The following is a 17394-nucleotide window of genomic DNA, read 5'->3' as shown; positions in this document are numbered from 1 at the left end:
TAGTGATTATTTCACACTAAAGGATACTCAGTTGGTACTTAAAAAGAAAAAAAAACTGTCAGGAAACAGGAAAAAAAGAAAGAATGTGCACGTGCATTCACAATATATCAAGTACTGAGAAAAGCAAGAAAATGATCTTTGTTGTATCCAGGTCAACCTTGTGTGTTTTGCTTTAACCAGGGCTAATTACCAATGAAAAAAATTGGTTCTTGCTGTTGGGATAATTATAAATGCAAGTCATTGTGAGCAGGGTCTGTTATGGTGAACTTTAATTATACTTTACTTTTGCTTGGTTGTTTGGCTGGAGCAAACAAGGGCTCTGTTCTTTCAGAGAGAAAACAGAAATAAAGCTAGTGACTTCCTTCATTTCAGTGCCCACACAGAGGGCTCTTCCCAACACACCAGTCCTCTGAAGAGAGCTACTGCTTTATTTTAAATAAGCAGATTGTGGTTTCAGGCTGTGGTTTGTTAGCCCAATTTAGAGAAAGCATTATTTGTATAGCCATTAAATCCTAGCAATTAGGAATAATATTGCTGATATATGCCGTGCTTTATGGCTAATTTATTTCATTTGTTCTCTAGAATCACTCTCTAATCATATGTATATGTTTTCCTTTTCATACACCATTCATGTCCTGAAGAATAGCCTGAATACAGTTTATTATTGAGGCTCAAAATCTCGGTAATGTCAGTTGCTTCTGGCTCCCATACAGTAGCAGTTCTGTTAGGCTTATCTGAACCTCTGATAAAAACTCCAGTTTTGAAATACGTGAAACATCTGAAATTAAATCATTTGCAATACCTGAAATATGTGCAAGTGTCATCTGAAATCCTTGCTATAAAGGGGACTTAACATAAAGGAGTGTAAAGGACACGCTTAAAGTGTAAAAGATAGATAAAACTTGTGCTCCGGGCCTCATCCTGTCTTAGCATTCCTAACCAGTGAACCACAGCAGGTACAGCATATAAACTTCTCAGAGGACAAAAAAATTGCAAGCATTTTGAAAGTTAAGTTTGGCATGACTTTCTCTTGGAAGGATTTCTCTCAACATCAGGAAAATGTACCTACCTATGAAATATTAAAGCTGAGTTTCACTGCAGCCTATCCCAAAAGCACACAAATTATTCATTCTAGATGCAGAGGGGGGAAATGGTCTAAACCTCTTAAGTTTTTAATCTGGAAGTATATTTTCCTTCTGCACACTGGAAAACCAGGGAGTTTGAGTCAAAAATATAATGGGAGCAATGTCTAAGTGAATTCTCAGAGTATATAAGAAGTAGTAGGACCTTGAGATGATGGGCCTTGCAGGGTGGGACTGCAGAGGTCTTCAGTGTGGATGAATCCAGGCCCTACCAGCTTGTCATATTATTTTATTAGCTTATTAGAGACAAAAAATACCGCTCAAGGATGATTATGTCCGAAGAAGACAGAAAAATAACTGCTTAAAAGCAAGAGACAATTTAAGCCTGTCAACTCTACCCGATTTTTCGTGTCATTTGAAAATGCTGTTCCTGTGTCATTGAATCTACTTTCTAGAACCTGGTAAAGTCCAGGCCAGCTCTAACAGTTCATTTTCAGACAATAGCTGTTGAGCTCTCTCCATTCCTGCCCTTGGGAAGGGTAGACCTGTTGTGGTTTAGGAGAGCGAGCCTAGTGGCCAGGACAGGGATAAGTCTTTGGAAATGTCTGAATTTAGAGTTTGGTTTTCTAGACACTTTATGTAAATGGGAATTGCAAGTAGATGAATGTAAAATGTGAGGCTGGCCTCCCCAGTGAGCAGGTTTGTGTTCACATGTGCTTCCTGGCCATGTGAAATCTTTCTTATACACTGACTGCCTTGACCTTTCCAAGAAAGCAACCGGGCTCTGAAACTGCAGGAGAAAATGCAAAGGTTTTGAAAGACTTAGATCCTAAGGACAAAGTACTGCAAAATATTTAACACTTGAAACTTTAAAATGTTAACTTTTCAGACTGTAATTTCTTAATTGCTTGGAGACATAGGATAGTCCTGGTACAGCAAACTCCAATAACATATGATTACCTTAACTTTTGTTCTGCTACACAACGGTTTATGTTTCCCTGCTGGGTGTTAATTATTTTTTCCTCAGATTTCAGGAGACACTTTGGCATTCTGATGGGACAGGGCCAAAAATTTCAGTCTCAAGCTGGGAGGTCTATACAAAGGGTTGAATTCTGAACTGTAAATTTAAAATTAATTTCCTGTAAAAAGACAAATATATTATGAGTGGACTTCTACTGTAGTCTTTCTGTCAATGGTGCTTCTAATTTCAGAAAGTAAATCACTCTTGACTGCTGCTAGTGGTATGTATGCTTTGTTAGTACTCTGTCACATTCTAACACAGGCTGCTGTTGAACTAATTATTGCCCAAAAAAAGAAGGAAATACGATGTTGAAGATGAAGAGCTTGATCCACAGTTTCTCTTGAGCTCAGTGATAGTCTTTCTGTTGATTCTCGTGTAATTTTGGACCAGGTCTCTGAAACACAAGTTGACTCCACAAAACGAACCCAAACCTGGTGGCTATAAGAACAATAAAAGCAAACTTCATACTTGCAGGATTCAGTGTTGTGACTAAAAAAACCATATCTTATTTGCTTTTAATCAAATAGCTTTTATTTCTTTTGTTGTTGTTCTTTTTATATTGATGCTTAAGTTTTCCCTGTTCAAGGGAGAATAAATAATTCTCTTGGGGAGCTTAAATTAAGAAAGGGCTTATATATTTATTTAAATAGAATAACAAAATTGTTTTGGGTTTGATTCTTTTGTTATTTTTCCCCTTTTTTTCTTGAAGAATTCCTATTTGATTTTAATTAATTTGTGTTTTGGTAATTTTTTAACCAAGATATTCCTGGAAAACTCACTAATGTTCACTGCTTTTGCTTTTCTTTTACTTTTAAATGCAGGTACTATTGGATACAATCAAAGAAACAGGATAGACACTCTGATGTATCTCCTTGCCTATCCGCAGAAGCCAATGGTAAAAACAAAAACAATAGAACTGATAGATTTTGAGAAACTTCCTGCTGGACAGAATGCCACAGTTGCTGTGATGAGCTACAGTGGCTATGATATTGAAGATGCTCTTGTCTTGAACAAGGCCTCTTTGGACAGAGGTAGGATCCATCAACTCTTTCCCACTTCTCTAGTGTATGTTCCAATATATATTCTAATAAACTTTTCTCAGAGTGTTGTCCTGTAATTATTACAGTTATGACCATTAGATCTCCAGTTAAGAAATTGAATTCTCAAACTACTTTGAATGCTTTTGTTTTTTGTATGGTAAGTGATTGTAACTCCATGCATACAATTGTGTGGTGAAATTGCCAACATGCATATAAGCTTCTGAGTCTGGGTATTATAAGAAAAAAGGGCTAACTTCTGACCTCAAATAAAAAAGTGTAAATACTTAATTTACAAAAAAATAAGGCATGAATTAATCTGTTCTGTAGTGCTTACTTTTTAGATAGTTACCTGAACCTTTGTTCATTACTAAGAGAGGTCTCATTATTTTCACCAGTAACAAAAGCAGTAGATGAAATTAGACTTGTGAATGTATTTACAAAAGGAGTAGAACCCGAAGCAGTTTGTGTCTTTATAAGCTTGTTCTGAGGCTGTATTGTCTAATTTCAGAGAGAAAATAAGAGTACTATCTAAAGCAAAATAATTTAGTGTTTATTCAGAGCTAAATTAATGACCTGCTTCCTTAAAAATATACCAACTCTGTGGTGCAGTGTATTTTAAGTAAAAGTACATAAGGACCAGAGAGAAGGTTAACTAACAGAGACCCATGTTTGTGCAGATCTAGCTTGTCTTGTTCTCTCACACTTCTTCAGCACTTCATGTTAATGCTGCTGAGGGCTGGAGGAGAGTTGCCTGAAAACTTAGTCTCTGTTCTCTCCCTTTTCTCAATAAATTCTTTTGAGAGCAGGCGTAGTGCAGCGATCAAGTTGGTTTTAGTTTCGGGTGGCCAAAATCAGATTCTTCCATCACTTTATTCCCCACCCGCCCCCAACTCCCTCCTAGTTGCTAGGCAGCAATAATAGTATTCCTAGACATGTATCTTTGGCATTAATGTCTGCTGCATTTAATTTATGCCTCCTTTTCTAAAACAACAACAGGCATGGTTTAAAACGGAATGTTTTCTTTTCTGGTAGACTGGTAACATTTACAGGGAGAACTGTGGTGCTTGTCAGGAATTACTTGACATAATCTGAAGATATAGATGTACTGTATGTGGCCACAACCATCTTCCTGATGAACTAAAATAATTCAGGATTATTCAGGCAAACCTTGCTCTTGGCTCTCTGTAATTCTAAATGTGATTAAAGTCTTTAGTATCATGGTTAGTTACTGTACTTGGAGAGAAATTACACAGATGATACTTTTCTCATCTAAAACCCACTTACTTTATAACTGTATATGTGATTTCAGGTGAGGAAAAAAAGAATAATTGGTTGATTATGCTAAAAACTCAGTTAGTACTTTCCTGGTAAACTAGTTTGTGCCAGCTACAATCATGAGGAAAAGAATCAGGTTTCTTAGAAATCATGAAAGGAAGAGGTGCTCCTCTCACCCTATTACAGTCTCTTCTCCCATGTTACGTCTTCCTGGAGACCACCAAATTTATTCAAGTGATTCAGTGACTTCAAGAGAAATGATGTGTGCGTGTGTGTGCAGAGATACCGAAGCAGATTAGCACAGTTCAGAATTGAACTGTAGTCCAGTGTCTAAAAACATGCAGTGCACATGAGCTGCTGTTTCAGTTGTGCACCACTAGGTATCCGTGTACAACATTATGCATATTCAAGCCAATGAATAATCTAATAAAAAATACTTTATATTCCATAGCTCAGGTTTTATCCTGATTGTGTGTTATAAAGGATCTTTGAATTCCTAGTCAGATGAGTTTGTGTTCCATTTTAGGTTTTGGAAGGTGTCTTGTGTACAAGAATGCCAAGTGTACACTGAAGCGTTACACGAATCAGACGTTTGATAAAGTGATGGGGCCGATGCTGGATGCAGCTACCCGTAAACCCATCTGGCGCCATGAGATTTTAGATGCTGATGGTATCTGCTCTCCAGGTAGGTCAAACTGCATGTTCACCTCTGGCATGGTCATAGTCAAAGTGGAAATTATTGTTCTGTCAGTATTTTTTGTGCACCTTGTTTTATACTTAGCATTTTGGGAGTTTTTTTGTCTTGAAGACAACAGTATATTGTGATGGAAAATTTTAAAAAGCTAGTTCCTGAAAGAAGCATGTTACCAGTAATTGAGGGGACTTGTGTACATGAAAAAAAGTAGCTTTATATTTAAGTAGAAGAGTGAGTTTTTAATAATGTGAATTTACTGAAGCATTAGAATTTGTATTCTTATGTTCCCATACTGGCAAGCTTTTAATACTGTAATTTTTCTCTGTTTGTCTGTCATGTACTGTTGTTTTCTTAAGGGTAGAGATAGACTCATTATGTTGATTTCATGCATCAAAATCTCCTAGCAAGATGTCAGTTAATGCAGTTGTTTGAAGAAGTAAAATCTTATGGTTTTAACACTTTAGAAAGATGTTTGGATTAATATAAGAAAAATAGATAGAAATGTAAAGAGAGGTGTATAACTTTCCAATGGTAATAGATTTGAGAAAGAATTCCTCCCATAGTGTCATCCTTTAGTTAGAAAATGGCTTAATAGATCTGCTAAGATCTAGTAAGAAAGAAGTTTTAAAGGGCACTAAACTTAATTCCATTATAGTAACACAACTGGGTCAATTTTGCTCTTTAACACATCACAATGGAGCTTTCAAAGTTAATTAAGAAAAAAAAGCCAAGAATCTTTTGAAGTATTAGGATAGCTAGGACTGGGCTGGACTCCAGACTGAGAATGCTCTCAGCATGTAGGTAAAACCTATTTGAGACAGTTCATGTGGACAGAAGAGACACAGGTTGAAGTTCAGTGTAATTTAGTGGAGGAGGTGAGAGGTAGATACTTGTGCAGGTGTATCATTGGGTAGCCTCCTGATCTGGTTTTCAATGTGAAGGGCAGGATAAAGGAATGGAGCAGGAGAAGGCGATATATGACACCAGTATCAATAGAAATATGTAAATACGAGGAGAGACTGACAGTAGTCTTGCACAGCTCATTGTGGAATGATGGACTGTCCCAAATTTAGGTGTGAACTTCTAAAATTTGTCAGTTCTATAATGGCAAAATGTTCCCTGTTAATTTTCTCCATACTTAGAGCAGATTACTTCAGATGCTTTTGTGCAGACTTTTGACCCAGGGGGGTATGTTGAATAACTGTTTTCATAGTGCACCCAGCATGCAAGCTGTTCTGCTTTGTTTTACTAAAGAAAACTGGTTTAGTGATTCCCTTACTATTCAATATTTAGTAAAACAGCAGAGCATACTTCTTGGGCATGTTCCTCCCAGTTCATCTTCCACCTTTTTTTTTCTAAGAAGCTTAAAATGTATTTCTAGCACAGTCAGATACATTCTCATGGTGCTTTTTCTTCTTGTTCTCTGTAGGTGAAAAAGTAGAAAATAAGCAAGTCCTTGTGAACAAATCTATGCCAACTGTGACCCAGACACCTCTGGAAGGAAGCAGTGTGCCTCAGCAGCCACAGTACAAAGATGTGCCAGTAACGTATGTTGCAATATAACTTCAGAGCTGGGCAAATTATGTGAAGGAAGGTGTCTGAGAAAATACTCAATTCTATAAAACTCTCTTCTTCAACTATAGCTATATTTGGCTGTTTGTTTAGTTGAAGATCAAGAAATTGGCAATATATGAGGAAACTTGCTGTCGGGAAGAGCCCATGTGAAAAGAAACTACACCTTGTCCTTTACAAGTTCAGCTTAATTCTCCCTTAGTTTCTATTGCAGCTCTTAAAACTTTTCCAGAAACATGCTGTACTCTGGGGCTTGTATATAAATATATATATGAAAAAATGTAAAACCATTTTTCCTCATATCTAAGTTCCATAAAGATTATAGTTTGGTCCGGAGCTTACCAAGACATGGGTACTTGTCTGTAACTTGTGTTTGGTTCGTAGAAGTAAAACCAATGTTTTGGCTTCTTTTACTAGCTACAAAGGTGCCACTGATTCTTACATTGAAAAAGTAATGATTTCATCAAATGCAGAGGATGCTTTCTTGATCAAAATGTTGCTGAGGCAAACCAGACGTCCAGAAATTGGAGATAAATTTAGCAGTCGTCATGGGCAGAAAGGTAAAGGACACATTTAATGAAAATAAATTCATGTTGTATATACCCACTATATGTACACAGTGTATGTTTCCATTGGTTGGTTCAGATTTTTTACGAATACAGTGATAGAAGGCCATATCCGTTTTTTTTTTTGTGAGGTTCACCTAATTTAGCAATGATGTTTCTGAAATAGAAACATGTTAGCAAAAACAACTCTCAGTTGCTATATGAATCTGGAAGATACAGTAATTACCCATTTTACAAAAGTACAGGGTTTTAGGGGTAGATTGGGGATGTTTTTTAAGTCACAATTTGGGTTTAGGTGATAGTTTTGTCAGTGGTTGTCAATAGAGAGATTGGTGAGGTTCTTAATAGACAGAAAAGATGAGAGATGAAATTGGATGTTTGCAGGTTCTGTGCAGACATTCTGCTCTAAAGACAAGACTGCAGGTAGGTAACTCAGAACCATGGTGTAAAAGGGAAGAAAATCAGAAACATGACTGGGAGTGCACCAGCAGAGAGCAGAAAGAAAGGGAATGTTTTTAAAAATACACCTAGGACATGATCTGGAGCACCTCTGGATCTTCAGACCAAAACCTGAAAATGAAAAAAACCTACTAGAAAGCTTCTTGGTGGCATGTAGTTCTCAATGTTACTAGAAAAATGGAAATTAGGAACCAACTTCTGTATCTGCTGAAAGACATCAGTGAACTCCCCTTGACCTGAATGTAAAAAAATAAAAGTCTCCGATCATCCTCTGAATCTCAGAGAGTTGGAAGGTGTGGAAAGGGTGTGAAGAAAGAAGTGACTGAAAACCTCTTGACTGTAACCAGCTTAAAAGCATATTTTGTTCCCACTGGTGTGATTGTGGGACAGGTTTTAACGTGTTCTCATCATTCTGTACACTTGGAAAATCAAGATTTATAGTATTTGAAGCATAACCTGCGTTAGTGTATGTGCTGTGCCATTACCTGAGTGTTGTAATCTTGTTACATTTTTAGGTCTTATTTTGGCTTGAGAACATTGCTTGGTCTCTTGTCAGATGTGATGGAAAGGTAAAAAGGTTGATATTGATATATTGATGTACCAAATCCTTTCCATTGCAGCCCATACAATCCTGTCCCAATAACTGGCCAGGAGTAACTGAAGTGACAGGCTGCATCCCGCTCGTGAGATGCAGAGCTAACCACAGTAATCCAATTTCTGTGGTGTCCAGGTTAGGGGATCAGGACATCTACCTACAGCAGACCTGTCAGTCAGAAGAGGTAAAATGGGTGCAGAAGGCAGTAGTGTATCACAGTGACAACTGCTACCAGATACTGCCTCAAATTTGTGTGTTATCTATAAGAATAATCAACACAGCCTTTTTCAGTACATCCAGCTCTCTGCAAGATCATCTGTAATTCCACAGTGTCTTTCCACACACCCACAAAACTGGTTTTTGAAACTCTGTATTCTCAGGAAATAATTCTGTTGTTTCTGTTGTTATTAAGGAAGAGAAACTCTTCTGATGAGCATTGAAACATTTTTCCTGATGTATTTTCAGGATGGTTTTTGATCTAAAATTACAAAGCTAGAGATACAAGTGATTTGGGAATCAGTACTGTTGAAGGTTTCAAAAAAGTAAAGAAACAGCATTAGATACCTGATTTTCCTTCTAAAACTGAGTCTAGTTCTTGCACTGCAGCGTTATGATAAGCAAGGGGAGGAAGACCATTAGCTTCAAGAGGGAATCAGGAGCTGAGCAATTGGAATATTCAAGTGCCCTGTTCTTCCTTTTCTCAGGGAAGATCCTCCAGGAATATTTTGTGTAGATTCTTTTTCAAATACTTTTCAGTCTCATACACAGTAAAGTTGTGCAGTGCTTAAAACTTAGTAGCATTGTTAGGGCAATGCCTATTTCTTGATAGAGTTTCAGCATTGTCTAATTAAACCCTTCTCCTTATAAGTGGTATACAGTATTTTAGCAGCAAGTTACTATATAACAATGCAATCAGTACTGTGCAGGACAAATTTTCTTATTAGAATTTTTTAAAAAAGCCTCCAAATTATATTAAAGAAGCTGCTTGGTTAATCATGATAAATATTTATAGGGATTTGCCTGAAAAACTTAAGTAGGTACGTTTTTTCTCATAGTTTGGGCTATTAATGTGCACCTGTTGGAATAGTTGAACAGAATGTAAATGAACTTTTTTTTTCATGTCCCTCCAAAAACTAATAAAAAGAGTGCTCCACAAATGTAGAACTGTGAGTGGAAGTGGAAGCATGGCAGAAGGAAACAGAATTGTGTCAAGCAGGCTGCAGTATGGCTTTAGGGTGCTAAGGACCTTCCTGGTGACAAAATGCACATAAGACATCTCACAATGTAGAGCAAGCAACTACCTGTGGAAATCCCGTGGTAATGAAAAGCAATATCCTAAATGCTGCAGGAAACTTTGAGGGCACCATAATTATGCCTGGCATTGCATCAGATTAACAACAGCTGATCACCCTGTATCTGTACTTGGGATAATAATAATAATAATAATAATAATAATAATAATAATAATAATAATAATAATAATAATAATAATAATAATAATTAGCCAAACCCATAAATTATTTAGAATGTCCCTTTCAGCTTGGTTTTGGAGATATGAGTGGGAACATTGCAACAGTTGTGTTACAGAGTTTGCAGGCTTGTGCCTTTAGCTGTCCCATACATCAATCTGTAGTAATAATACCTTGTGATCAGGGCAGTGATCATATTCCAAATTACTACATTTTACTAGTACTCATAGCCTTCTTGGCATTAAACCTCTCAGTTCACTGTCCTGTAGTATATTACAGGAAAATATGTTACAGTAAAACAGAGGAAAGGAGGAATACAGAGAAGATACATTTGATAGATATTAAGAAAAAAAAAATACGGAAAGAACAGTGCAGTTCACTGTTTTGCAGTTTAACTATACAGCTATACAGTGAAGAAGCCAATACTGACAAAGCTGAAGAAAAGGCATGAAAAGGAAAGGGAAAACCTCATTTGATAACTTTTTAACATTATATCTAGTATCATCCTCTGACATCAAACTGGGGGAGGATCAATCATATCAGAGGAATATAGACAATTATGGAAAAGAAATCATAATACTAACAGTTTAACACTTCTACTGAGAAAAATTTTAATTAGCTTTGAATTTATTCTCTCATGTTGGTTTGAAGGTAGGCAATTACAGCTTCAAGTTTAATTTGTGACTTTTAGGTTTAAGCCTGCCACAGGCCATTTAAACATATAATGAGCTTAAACTAGCAAGTACCAGTGAGAAGAAAAAAAATCATGTGTTGTCTGCACTGTCAGTCTTTTTTGTGAAATATACTTATTTTCTAGAAGGAGTGCATGACGGTGAGATTTGATTTAATGGAATCATAGTAGTAGTGGCTTTTAATTAATTAAATATGTGCAAAATAAGAGATTGCAGAAACCACGTCTCAAACTTTTTGATAGTCTTTTTTCCTGTATTCCAAATTGATTTGTATTTCAAAGCTGGGCTTTGTCACTGGAGCAGAAGGAAGCAGAGTAAGGGAATTAGAAAGTGTCTGGGATACAACAGATTAAATCTCACAAACCAGCTTTAGCCTTTTGTTACAGAAAAGCCTTTCGTTAAATATGTAGGTAGATTTTGTAGGCCTCTGTAATAATACAGATCTATGTCAATGCCTCTGTATTTGCTGCCTTCTTTGTGTCCTCTCACATGTCAACATGGTATTGGCAAGGGTCACCACTTCTGGCCTGTCCACCACACCCTCTTTTCACACGAGTCCATGTTTTAAGTACACTCCTTCCAAGCTGCCTGTAAAAGGTTGCCTGTCCTTCAAGGCCTCTCAAAAAGAAGTATATGGGGAGAAGGAAACAAAACCCAAACAAATGAGGCCACTATGTTGTGTTCTAAATATTTTGCTTTATTTTAATACTCATCTTCAAACTGGATGTTGCAGTAAGATCTTTGGGACTGAGACTGTCTTTATAGTCTGTAAAATCATTAAGCTTCTACTGTCTCACAAATAAATCCTCTCTGGTTGTTATATGTTTATCCTGAACTGCAGGACTTTGTTTTCACTACGTTGCATCATATATTTTCCAGAAGGACAGCAAAAACTTTTTTTGGTTAATTATTTTGTTGTTTTAATCTTGTATTCTTCAAGCAAAGTCACTTTTCAAAGCACAGAAGGCAAAAGGATTGTTAGCTAAAGAAGCTTCATCTGAGTTCCATACAAAGTAAATTATTATATTTCCAGATTTCCTCTTGCTTTGCTACAAGTCACAATGAGGAAAAAGTTGGGCTCCTTTGATGTGAAAAAAAGCAATATAACACTTCTCTGAAAGAACATTTCTCAGTCTCTCATGTGAAAAAGGATTAACACCTCCAACAAAGGTCCTGTAGATCACAGAACTAAGCAGCAATACTGAACAGTATTCCTGAGGAGTGGAAAAACTGTATTTAAGCAAGAGATTGTTTGAACTGGCAAACAGAAGCTTTTTAATAGCTGAAGATCTAAGATAAAGGATTAAACCTTTCTGAAGTATCTGCACTTAAACAACTCTAAAGACAAGGAAGCAAGTTTAAATTCATGAAAGATGGTCTTTGTTTTCCTAAATGAACCATGTTCTTTAGTGTCAAAACAAAATCCATTCACTGCATTATCAACTACATAAACTTCATGACAATACCACTCATCTACCAAAGTCTGACCTTACTTACTTTTTGAAATTTTTATTAGTTTGAGCATCTGCCATCTGCTTTCCTAACTTCCTAGTGGAGATCAACTTATCTTTTTCCTTTTAATGGGCACTTGTACAGTACAGATAAGTAGAACATTTAAAATAAAACATTTGCTTTAAATAGCTACTTGTGTAATTTTCCCCCATGTTGCAAGTCAGAATTAGTACTTTATCTCTAATAGAACATCAGTGGGTTTATAGTAATTAAATGGTTGTTGAAGTGGCATTAAAAAGAATTTGCTCTTAATCAGCTGCAGGAATGTGGGATGATTACTAGTTGTTAGGCATCAGGGAAGGTAGGGTTTTCTTACCATATTTTTATCTTCAAAAGTTGAATTTGAGCAAATGTTAGAATGCCATTAAAACTTCCCATACTGTTTTTTCTATTTATTTTTAACAAAACCACTGCTTAGATCGCTGTCTTAAGAAGAAAATTACAGCATTTTTTTATCTCAAGCAGCAAACAGGTAACCTTCTGACCTTTTCAGTAAATCCTCAACTGAACCTCTGAAATTAGGGTGATTTAGCATTTTATGGCACAGAATAAAATTCTCTAATTCTGTTTCCAAATAGTGTATCCTGAACACACATTTTATTAAGCTCTTGACTCATTCAGCCATGTGTATTTTGTAAAGTTCCTATGGTTATTGTTTTACAATAGCTGCTTCCAGAAGCATTGTAAGGGTTTCAATTAATCAGCTCTTTGTGCGCTTCAGACTATGCAAATTTATCACATCAGACCATTCAGCAGCTCATGGGAAAGCAGTGTACAAACTGTATTGTCTTCTAGCACCTCCTCTCATTTAGAGTGATGTTTTTAATAAGAAAACTAATCAAGTTTACTTATGCATTATTTATCTGTTAATTTTAATTCTGTTCTTTACCTCTTATGTCAAATGGGATGTAGCAAGTGATATGATAGATCAGTAAATGATTCAATATTGAACAAAGCTTATGTGATGCAGCACTTTTTTCTTCTAGACTTCTTTTATGCTTAGTTAGCCAACACAGTTTGTAATTAGAGAGTTTTGAAGCAGCTGTACATTTTTTGTTCAGCCTTGGTAATTTTTGCAAATCTGTCGCTTATCCATAACATACAGCTCTGTGTTACAGCTACAACTTTGCTTAATTATGTAATGTTGTCTTATTTCTCAAGAGTATTTCCAAATTCTGGCAAATCTGGCAAAGCTAAAATAGATGCCTTTTAAGTCAGTTTTAGCTCTTTTACCACCATATCATTAGAATGAGTAAACAAGCACGTTTAGTAATGCGCGTCTTTTTATCTTGCTGATAGAAACTGGTATTGCTGCTGCTTCTATTCACATCGTCTCCTTTGCTCTCTAATGTCCCTCCTGCTGGTAGTAATTAGTTTTCTATATTAGGTTGTTTTGACTTATTTGATGATTTTTTTTTCATTTGGCATGTGTGTGTATAGAAGGCACCTTATCGTAGCCTGGTGAAAAACTTTCCCATACTGATGTGTTGTGTCCCTGCCCCCTCCCGGCCACCCCCCTTCCCTCTGCACTGAACCGAGCTTTTACAAGTCCGGCTGCGCTCGTGTTTGTCAGCAAACTGTAAAAGCAACCACACCAAAGGTACCAGCTCTGGAAACCTGAGTTTCTCCTGATTAGAAAAAGAAACTCAGACAAAAGTACAGGGGCGAGGGGCTCTTTATGCTGTCAGTGCCTTGTGGAGGTACATGGGTTTGAGATGCTGTCAGCATTGATGCTGATAGCATGTGTGAGGCTGGGGGCCATTGTGCGTAGTCAGGGGGCTGTCATTTATTGGCTGCCATACAATAGCGTTGAAAAACACTGCCTATGGCTGTTTTATACTTGCATGTTAAGCTACTGTGGATGTCTGATTTAAGGTTATTCTAATTTAAACTGTTACCCTTGCATTAAGCTGCCATGCTTATTAAACCACATTTTTTCTCTTTTGATATTGTAGAAGAATTTCTTAGGATTTTCACTGATTTTCCTTCTAACGTGACATTACAAAATTAATAAACAGAAGATTTTTTCTAGAATTTAATTTATTTTTCAATTGAAAAGAAGTTAGATGTAGCAAGGTGCTAGAAGCTTTCTTGCTCAAGCACACAACAGTCTTGTTAATCCACATTAAAAAAGGTATTTTGTTTTATGTTTTGTCTGCAGCCTTTTCTGGTTATTAGCCTTGATTCTGGTCCCAGATGAGAATGTGTAGGTGAGAGCCATTCAGGCCGACAGCAGTACAGAATTTAGTCTCAAGTTGTATTGCTCGAGTCCAGATGCAGCATATAAAAATTGTGAGAGGAAGAGAAGTGAATGAAACCAAATTATTTCATGTGTCCTCTATGAATACTATGAATTTTCATGTGATGTCTAAATCAGTAGCAATTAAGAAATACTAGCCTCTAGTAAGAGCCACAGAGCAAAACAGCCTCCTAGTTTGAGTGTGCCTTATTTGTAAATATTGTATGGGGTGTAGTTGAGCAGCTGAGTTGTGAAATGCAGTTTGTACTTGGACAGGTTTTGGAACTTGAGGCTGTTTTAAATCCAGCCTACTTCTCCTTTACTGTTTTATTATCCAGTTGCAAATGATAATTTCACTTACATGGTTTAATTTGCTTGGTCAGTTTTTTGCAGCTCTTGGCTTGCCTGGTACTGCTCTGCTGCAGAAAAAAGAGTAGTAAATTCAGGGGGCTTAAAGTGTAGCTCTGCAAGCATTAATCTCCTGAAGAACTTCTGAAAGCAAGCAGTTGCAAAATAAAATCAGGTTTACATTTTGAATTAATTGCAATTACTTACTTTAAAAAGTAGCATTGTATATAGGAAAGGTATCTTTCAGCTTTTTTAACAGTTGAATGTACTTTCTTAAAACATAGGGTAGGAAGAAGCTTCTCTGTCCTCTAAATACACACAGAGATCCTATAGATCTGCTACAGGCTCAGCAGCTTCTTAAAATACAGAAGCTTAGAACTGAGGCTTTATAGCTTTCCCTTTTTTTTCCTTTTTTTCCTTTTTTTTCCCCCTCAGTAAAATAGAAACTTTATAAATGGCCTAGCGAGCTTCACATTTCTGGATTCTGTCTAAATATTTTGTTTTTAACTTCTAAGCTCATTATGCTGTCTTTGTGTTAACTTGTATTAAAATCTGTCAGCTATGACTGGTCTCATAACCACAGTCAGCGGACCAGAATAAGTTAATTATTTACTTGTGTCACTAGTGCTCTTCATCTAATGAAATGCACAGCTGTGTTAGATCTGCAGTTGGGTGTGTAGGTCCTATTGTTACACAAGTCAGCGGAGGGTAGAAGCCGCTATGATGGAGAGCCCTCAGTTCTTTCTGCTGTTCTGCCTTTCTGTGTCGATTTCATGGATCTTTTATCATTCACTTTCACACAAAACAAACAACACAGTGGCTGTCTGCTATGGGAACCAGCTTGGCATATAAAAGGTTTTCAGAGCCTAAAGTAATTTTAAGTTAGCTAAGATTTAATTCTTGGCTTACAGGTGCCGTGAAGTCCAGATGCAACCTAAATGCTTTCTTAGATGTAAATGCAAATAAGGCAGAATGTATGCATAATAACACGTATAACAGTATTTATGTATAAAATTTTAGGACCTAAAAAGCTGTGCGAGGAAGAGATAGTGGGTTGGTTTGAGTTGTTTTTTTAATTTATTTTCAGCAAATGATTGCTGCTTGGCAGGGAGGGCTGGAAGGATGTTATTGATTTATCACAGTAGAACAATGAAAATTAGTTTCAATAGGTTTAAAAACAAAATACAACAACGCACACACCCTTGCCCCAGACATTTTTTTTTGCTCCCTCCCCCCATACTTACCATTCTCATTCTATTAACTACTGTCCCATACACCTATCCCTGTCTTGCTTGGACAGTGGAAGAGGAGCTCCCTCCTGAGCAGACGCCGATATCCCCCTGTGAACTGGCTGGTCGGGGGATGCCTTTTTAGGGATGTAACCAGTACCCTCAGTCTTCCAGGAGCCCCCTCCACTCCAGGACTGTTCCCAAAGCATGCTCTGGCACAGTTGCAGCAGGCTGATCTCAAATAGCTTGCAGACTTTCAGCTCTAAGGGCTTCTGGAAGAAATTGTCCAGCTGAAACAGTAGCTTTGGTTCAAAGGAGTATGGGCTTAAGCAGCTGCATTTTAGCACCTGAATTTGAATGTTAGGTCTCTTGATCATTTATAGCTGCAGTATGTTGATCTGCGGAATTCACTATAGAAAGTTGTAAGGGTTGGAAAGAAAATGTTGAGATACATGATGGACACTTAAAATGAGTTTTCATGTTTCGGTTTATTCTTTCTGCAATATTTTTAGAATTTGGAGGGTTTTCTTTGTTTTATATCCAGAACTGATAGAGATTGAAAAAAGCTTCCAAAATTTAAAAGGGACAGTTTGTGTTCATGGACTGACAAAATAAAAGCAGTCTATGGAGTGGATTGCACTTTGTCATTCATTGATGGCAGTCTTTGCTCGGCAAACAGATGTTACCTGAAAAAAATCTTTGTTGTTTTTTATTTCTTTTCCCCTACTTATCTCTTCTCAGTCCCTGTCAGAGTCCCATTTGATTGGTTTTTGTTGACAGTATTTAGCAAATATATATACAAATGATAAATAAATTCCAAATCAATTATAATTCTGTATGTCCAAAGACATAACCTAAGTGGCCAAATTTCTGAATTTTTTTCTTTCAGGAAATTTGAGCATCAGCTTTAAAAACTGGGTCTCTCTTGAGATATTCCTGTCTGATTGGACAGAAGTTTCTAGTTGCTTCTGAAAATAGGATCCAAAGCTTTCTTCCCTAATTTGCTAACTCACAAATCACTGGGAACATTATGTAAGGATATGCTAATTTTGCCAGTCCTGTCACAAGGACTCTCTTCTAGTCTGCTGGTTGGGAGTACTGGTCATGGTAATGAATCTGGGTAAAAAGTTGATCCATGAGAAAGAGAGGAGGAGGAAAACACTAAAGAAAATCTGGTGATGAGCGTCAGCCCTGCTGGTGGTTTGCTGTTTTGTGAATTGAAATGTTTTCTCTTCTGCAGGGGTGTGTGGACTGATTGTTCCTCAGGAGGACATGCCATTTTGTGATACAGGGATCTGCCCAGATATCATAATGAACCCTCATGGCTTCCCATCGCGTATGACGGTGAGTGGTGCAGCTCGATTCACGAGACACTGTCCCCAAGAGGGAAGCAGAAGGGGATCAGCCACTAGAGACAAAAAAACTTGAAGCATGATTTCACTGAGAATATTCTCTTGTCATCATGCCATGCATTTGCTCTGCTCTGAGTAGGCAGCCCTCTGTTTTGAAACATCCTACTGTAAATGGAGTAGGATTTCAGGCTCTTTGTAAATCATTCTCATTTTGTTTTGTATCAGGCTAAGAGGAATGCAACTGAATAC

General features: G+C 37.0%; 1 protein-coding gene across 1 annotated transcript in view; it reads left to right on the top strand.

Moving 5' to 3' along the window:
• POLR3B (RNA polymerase III subunit B) overlaps window positions 1-17394 on the top strand; it is a 73723-nt gene that overhangs the window by 43736 nt on the left and 12593 nt on the right. Inside the window, exons 20-24 of the mRNA XM_033058158.2 lie at window positions 2925-3134; window positions 4945-5103; window positions 6542-6659; window positions 7102-7244; window positions 17034-17137. Coding sequence (XP_032914049.1) covers window positions 2925-3134; window positions 4945-5103; window positions 6542-6659; window positions 7102-7244; window positions 17034-17137 — 734 coding nt within the window. The remainder of the gene's footprint in view (window positions 1-2924; window positions 3135-4944; window positions 5104-6541; window positions 6660-7101; window positions 7245-17033; window positions 17138-17394) is intronic.

Source organism: Catharus ustulatus, chromosome 4, assembly GCF_009819885.2.
Source record: "Catharus ustulatus isolate bCatUst1 chromosome 4, bCatUst1.pri.v2, whole genome shotgun sequence".
NCBI lineage: Eukaryota > Metazoa > Chordata > Aves > Passeriformes > Turdidae > Catharus > Catharus ustulatus.
The sequence above is the reverse complement of the archived record's forward strand: the minus strand, read 5'-3'. Positions and strand labels throughout refer to the sequence as shown.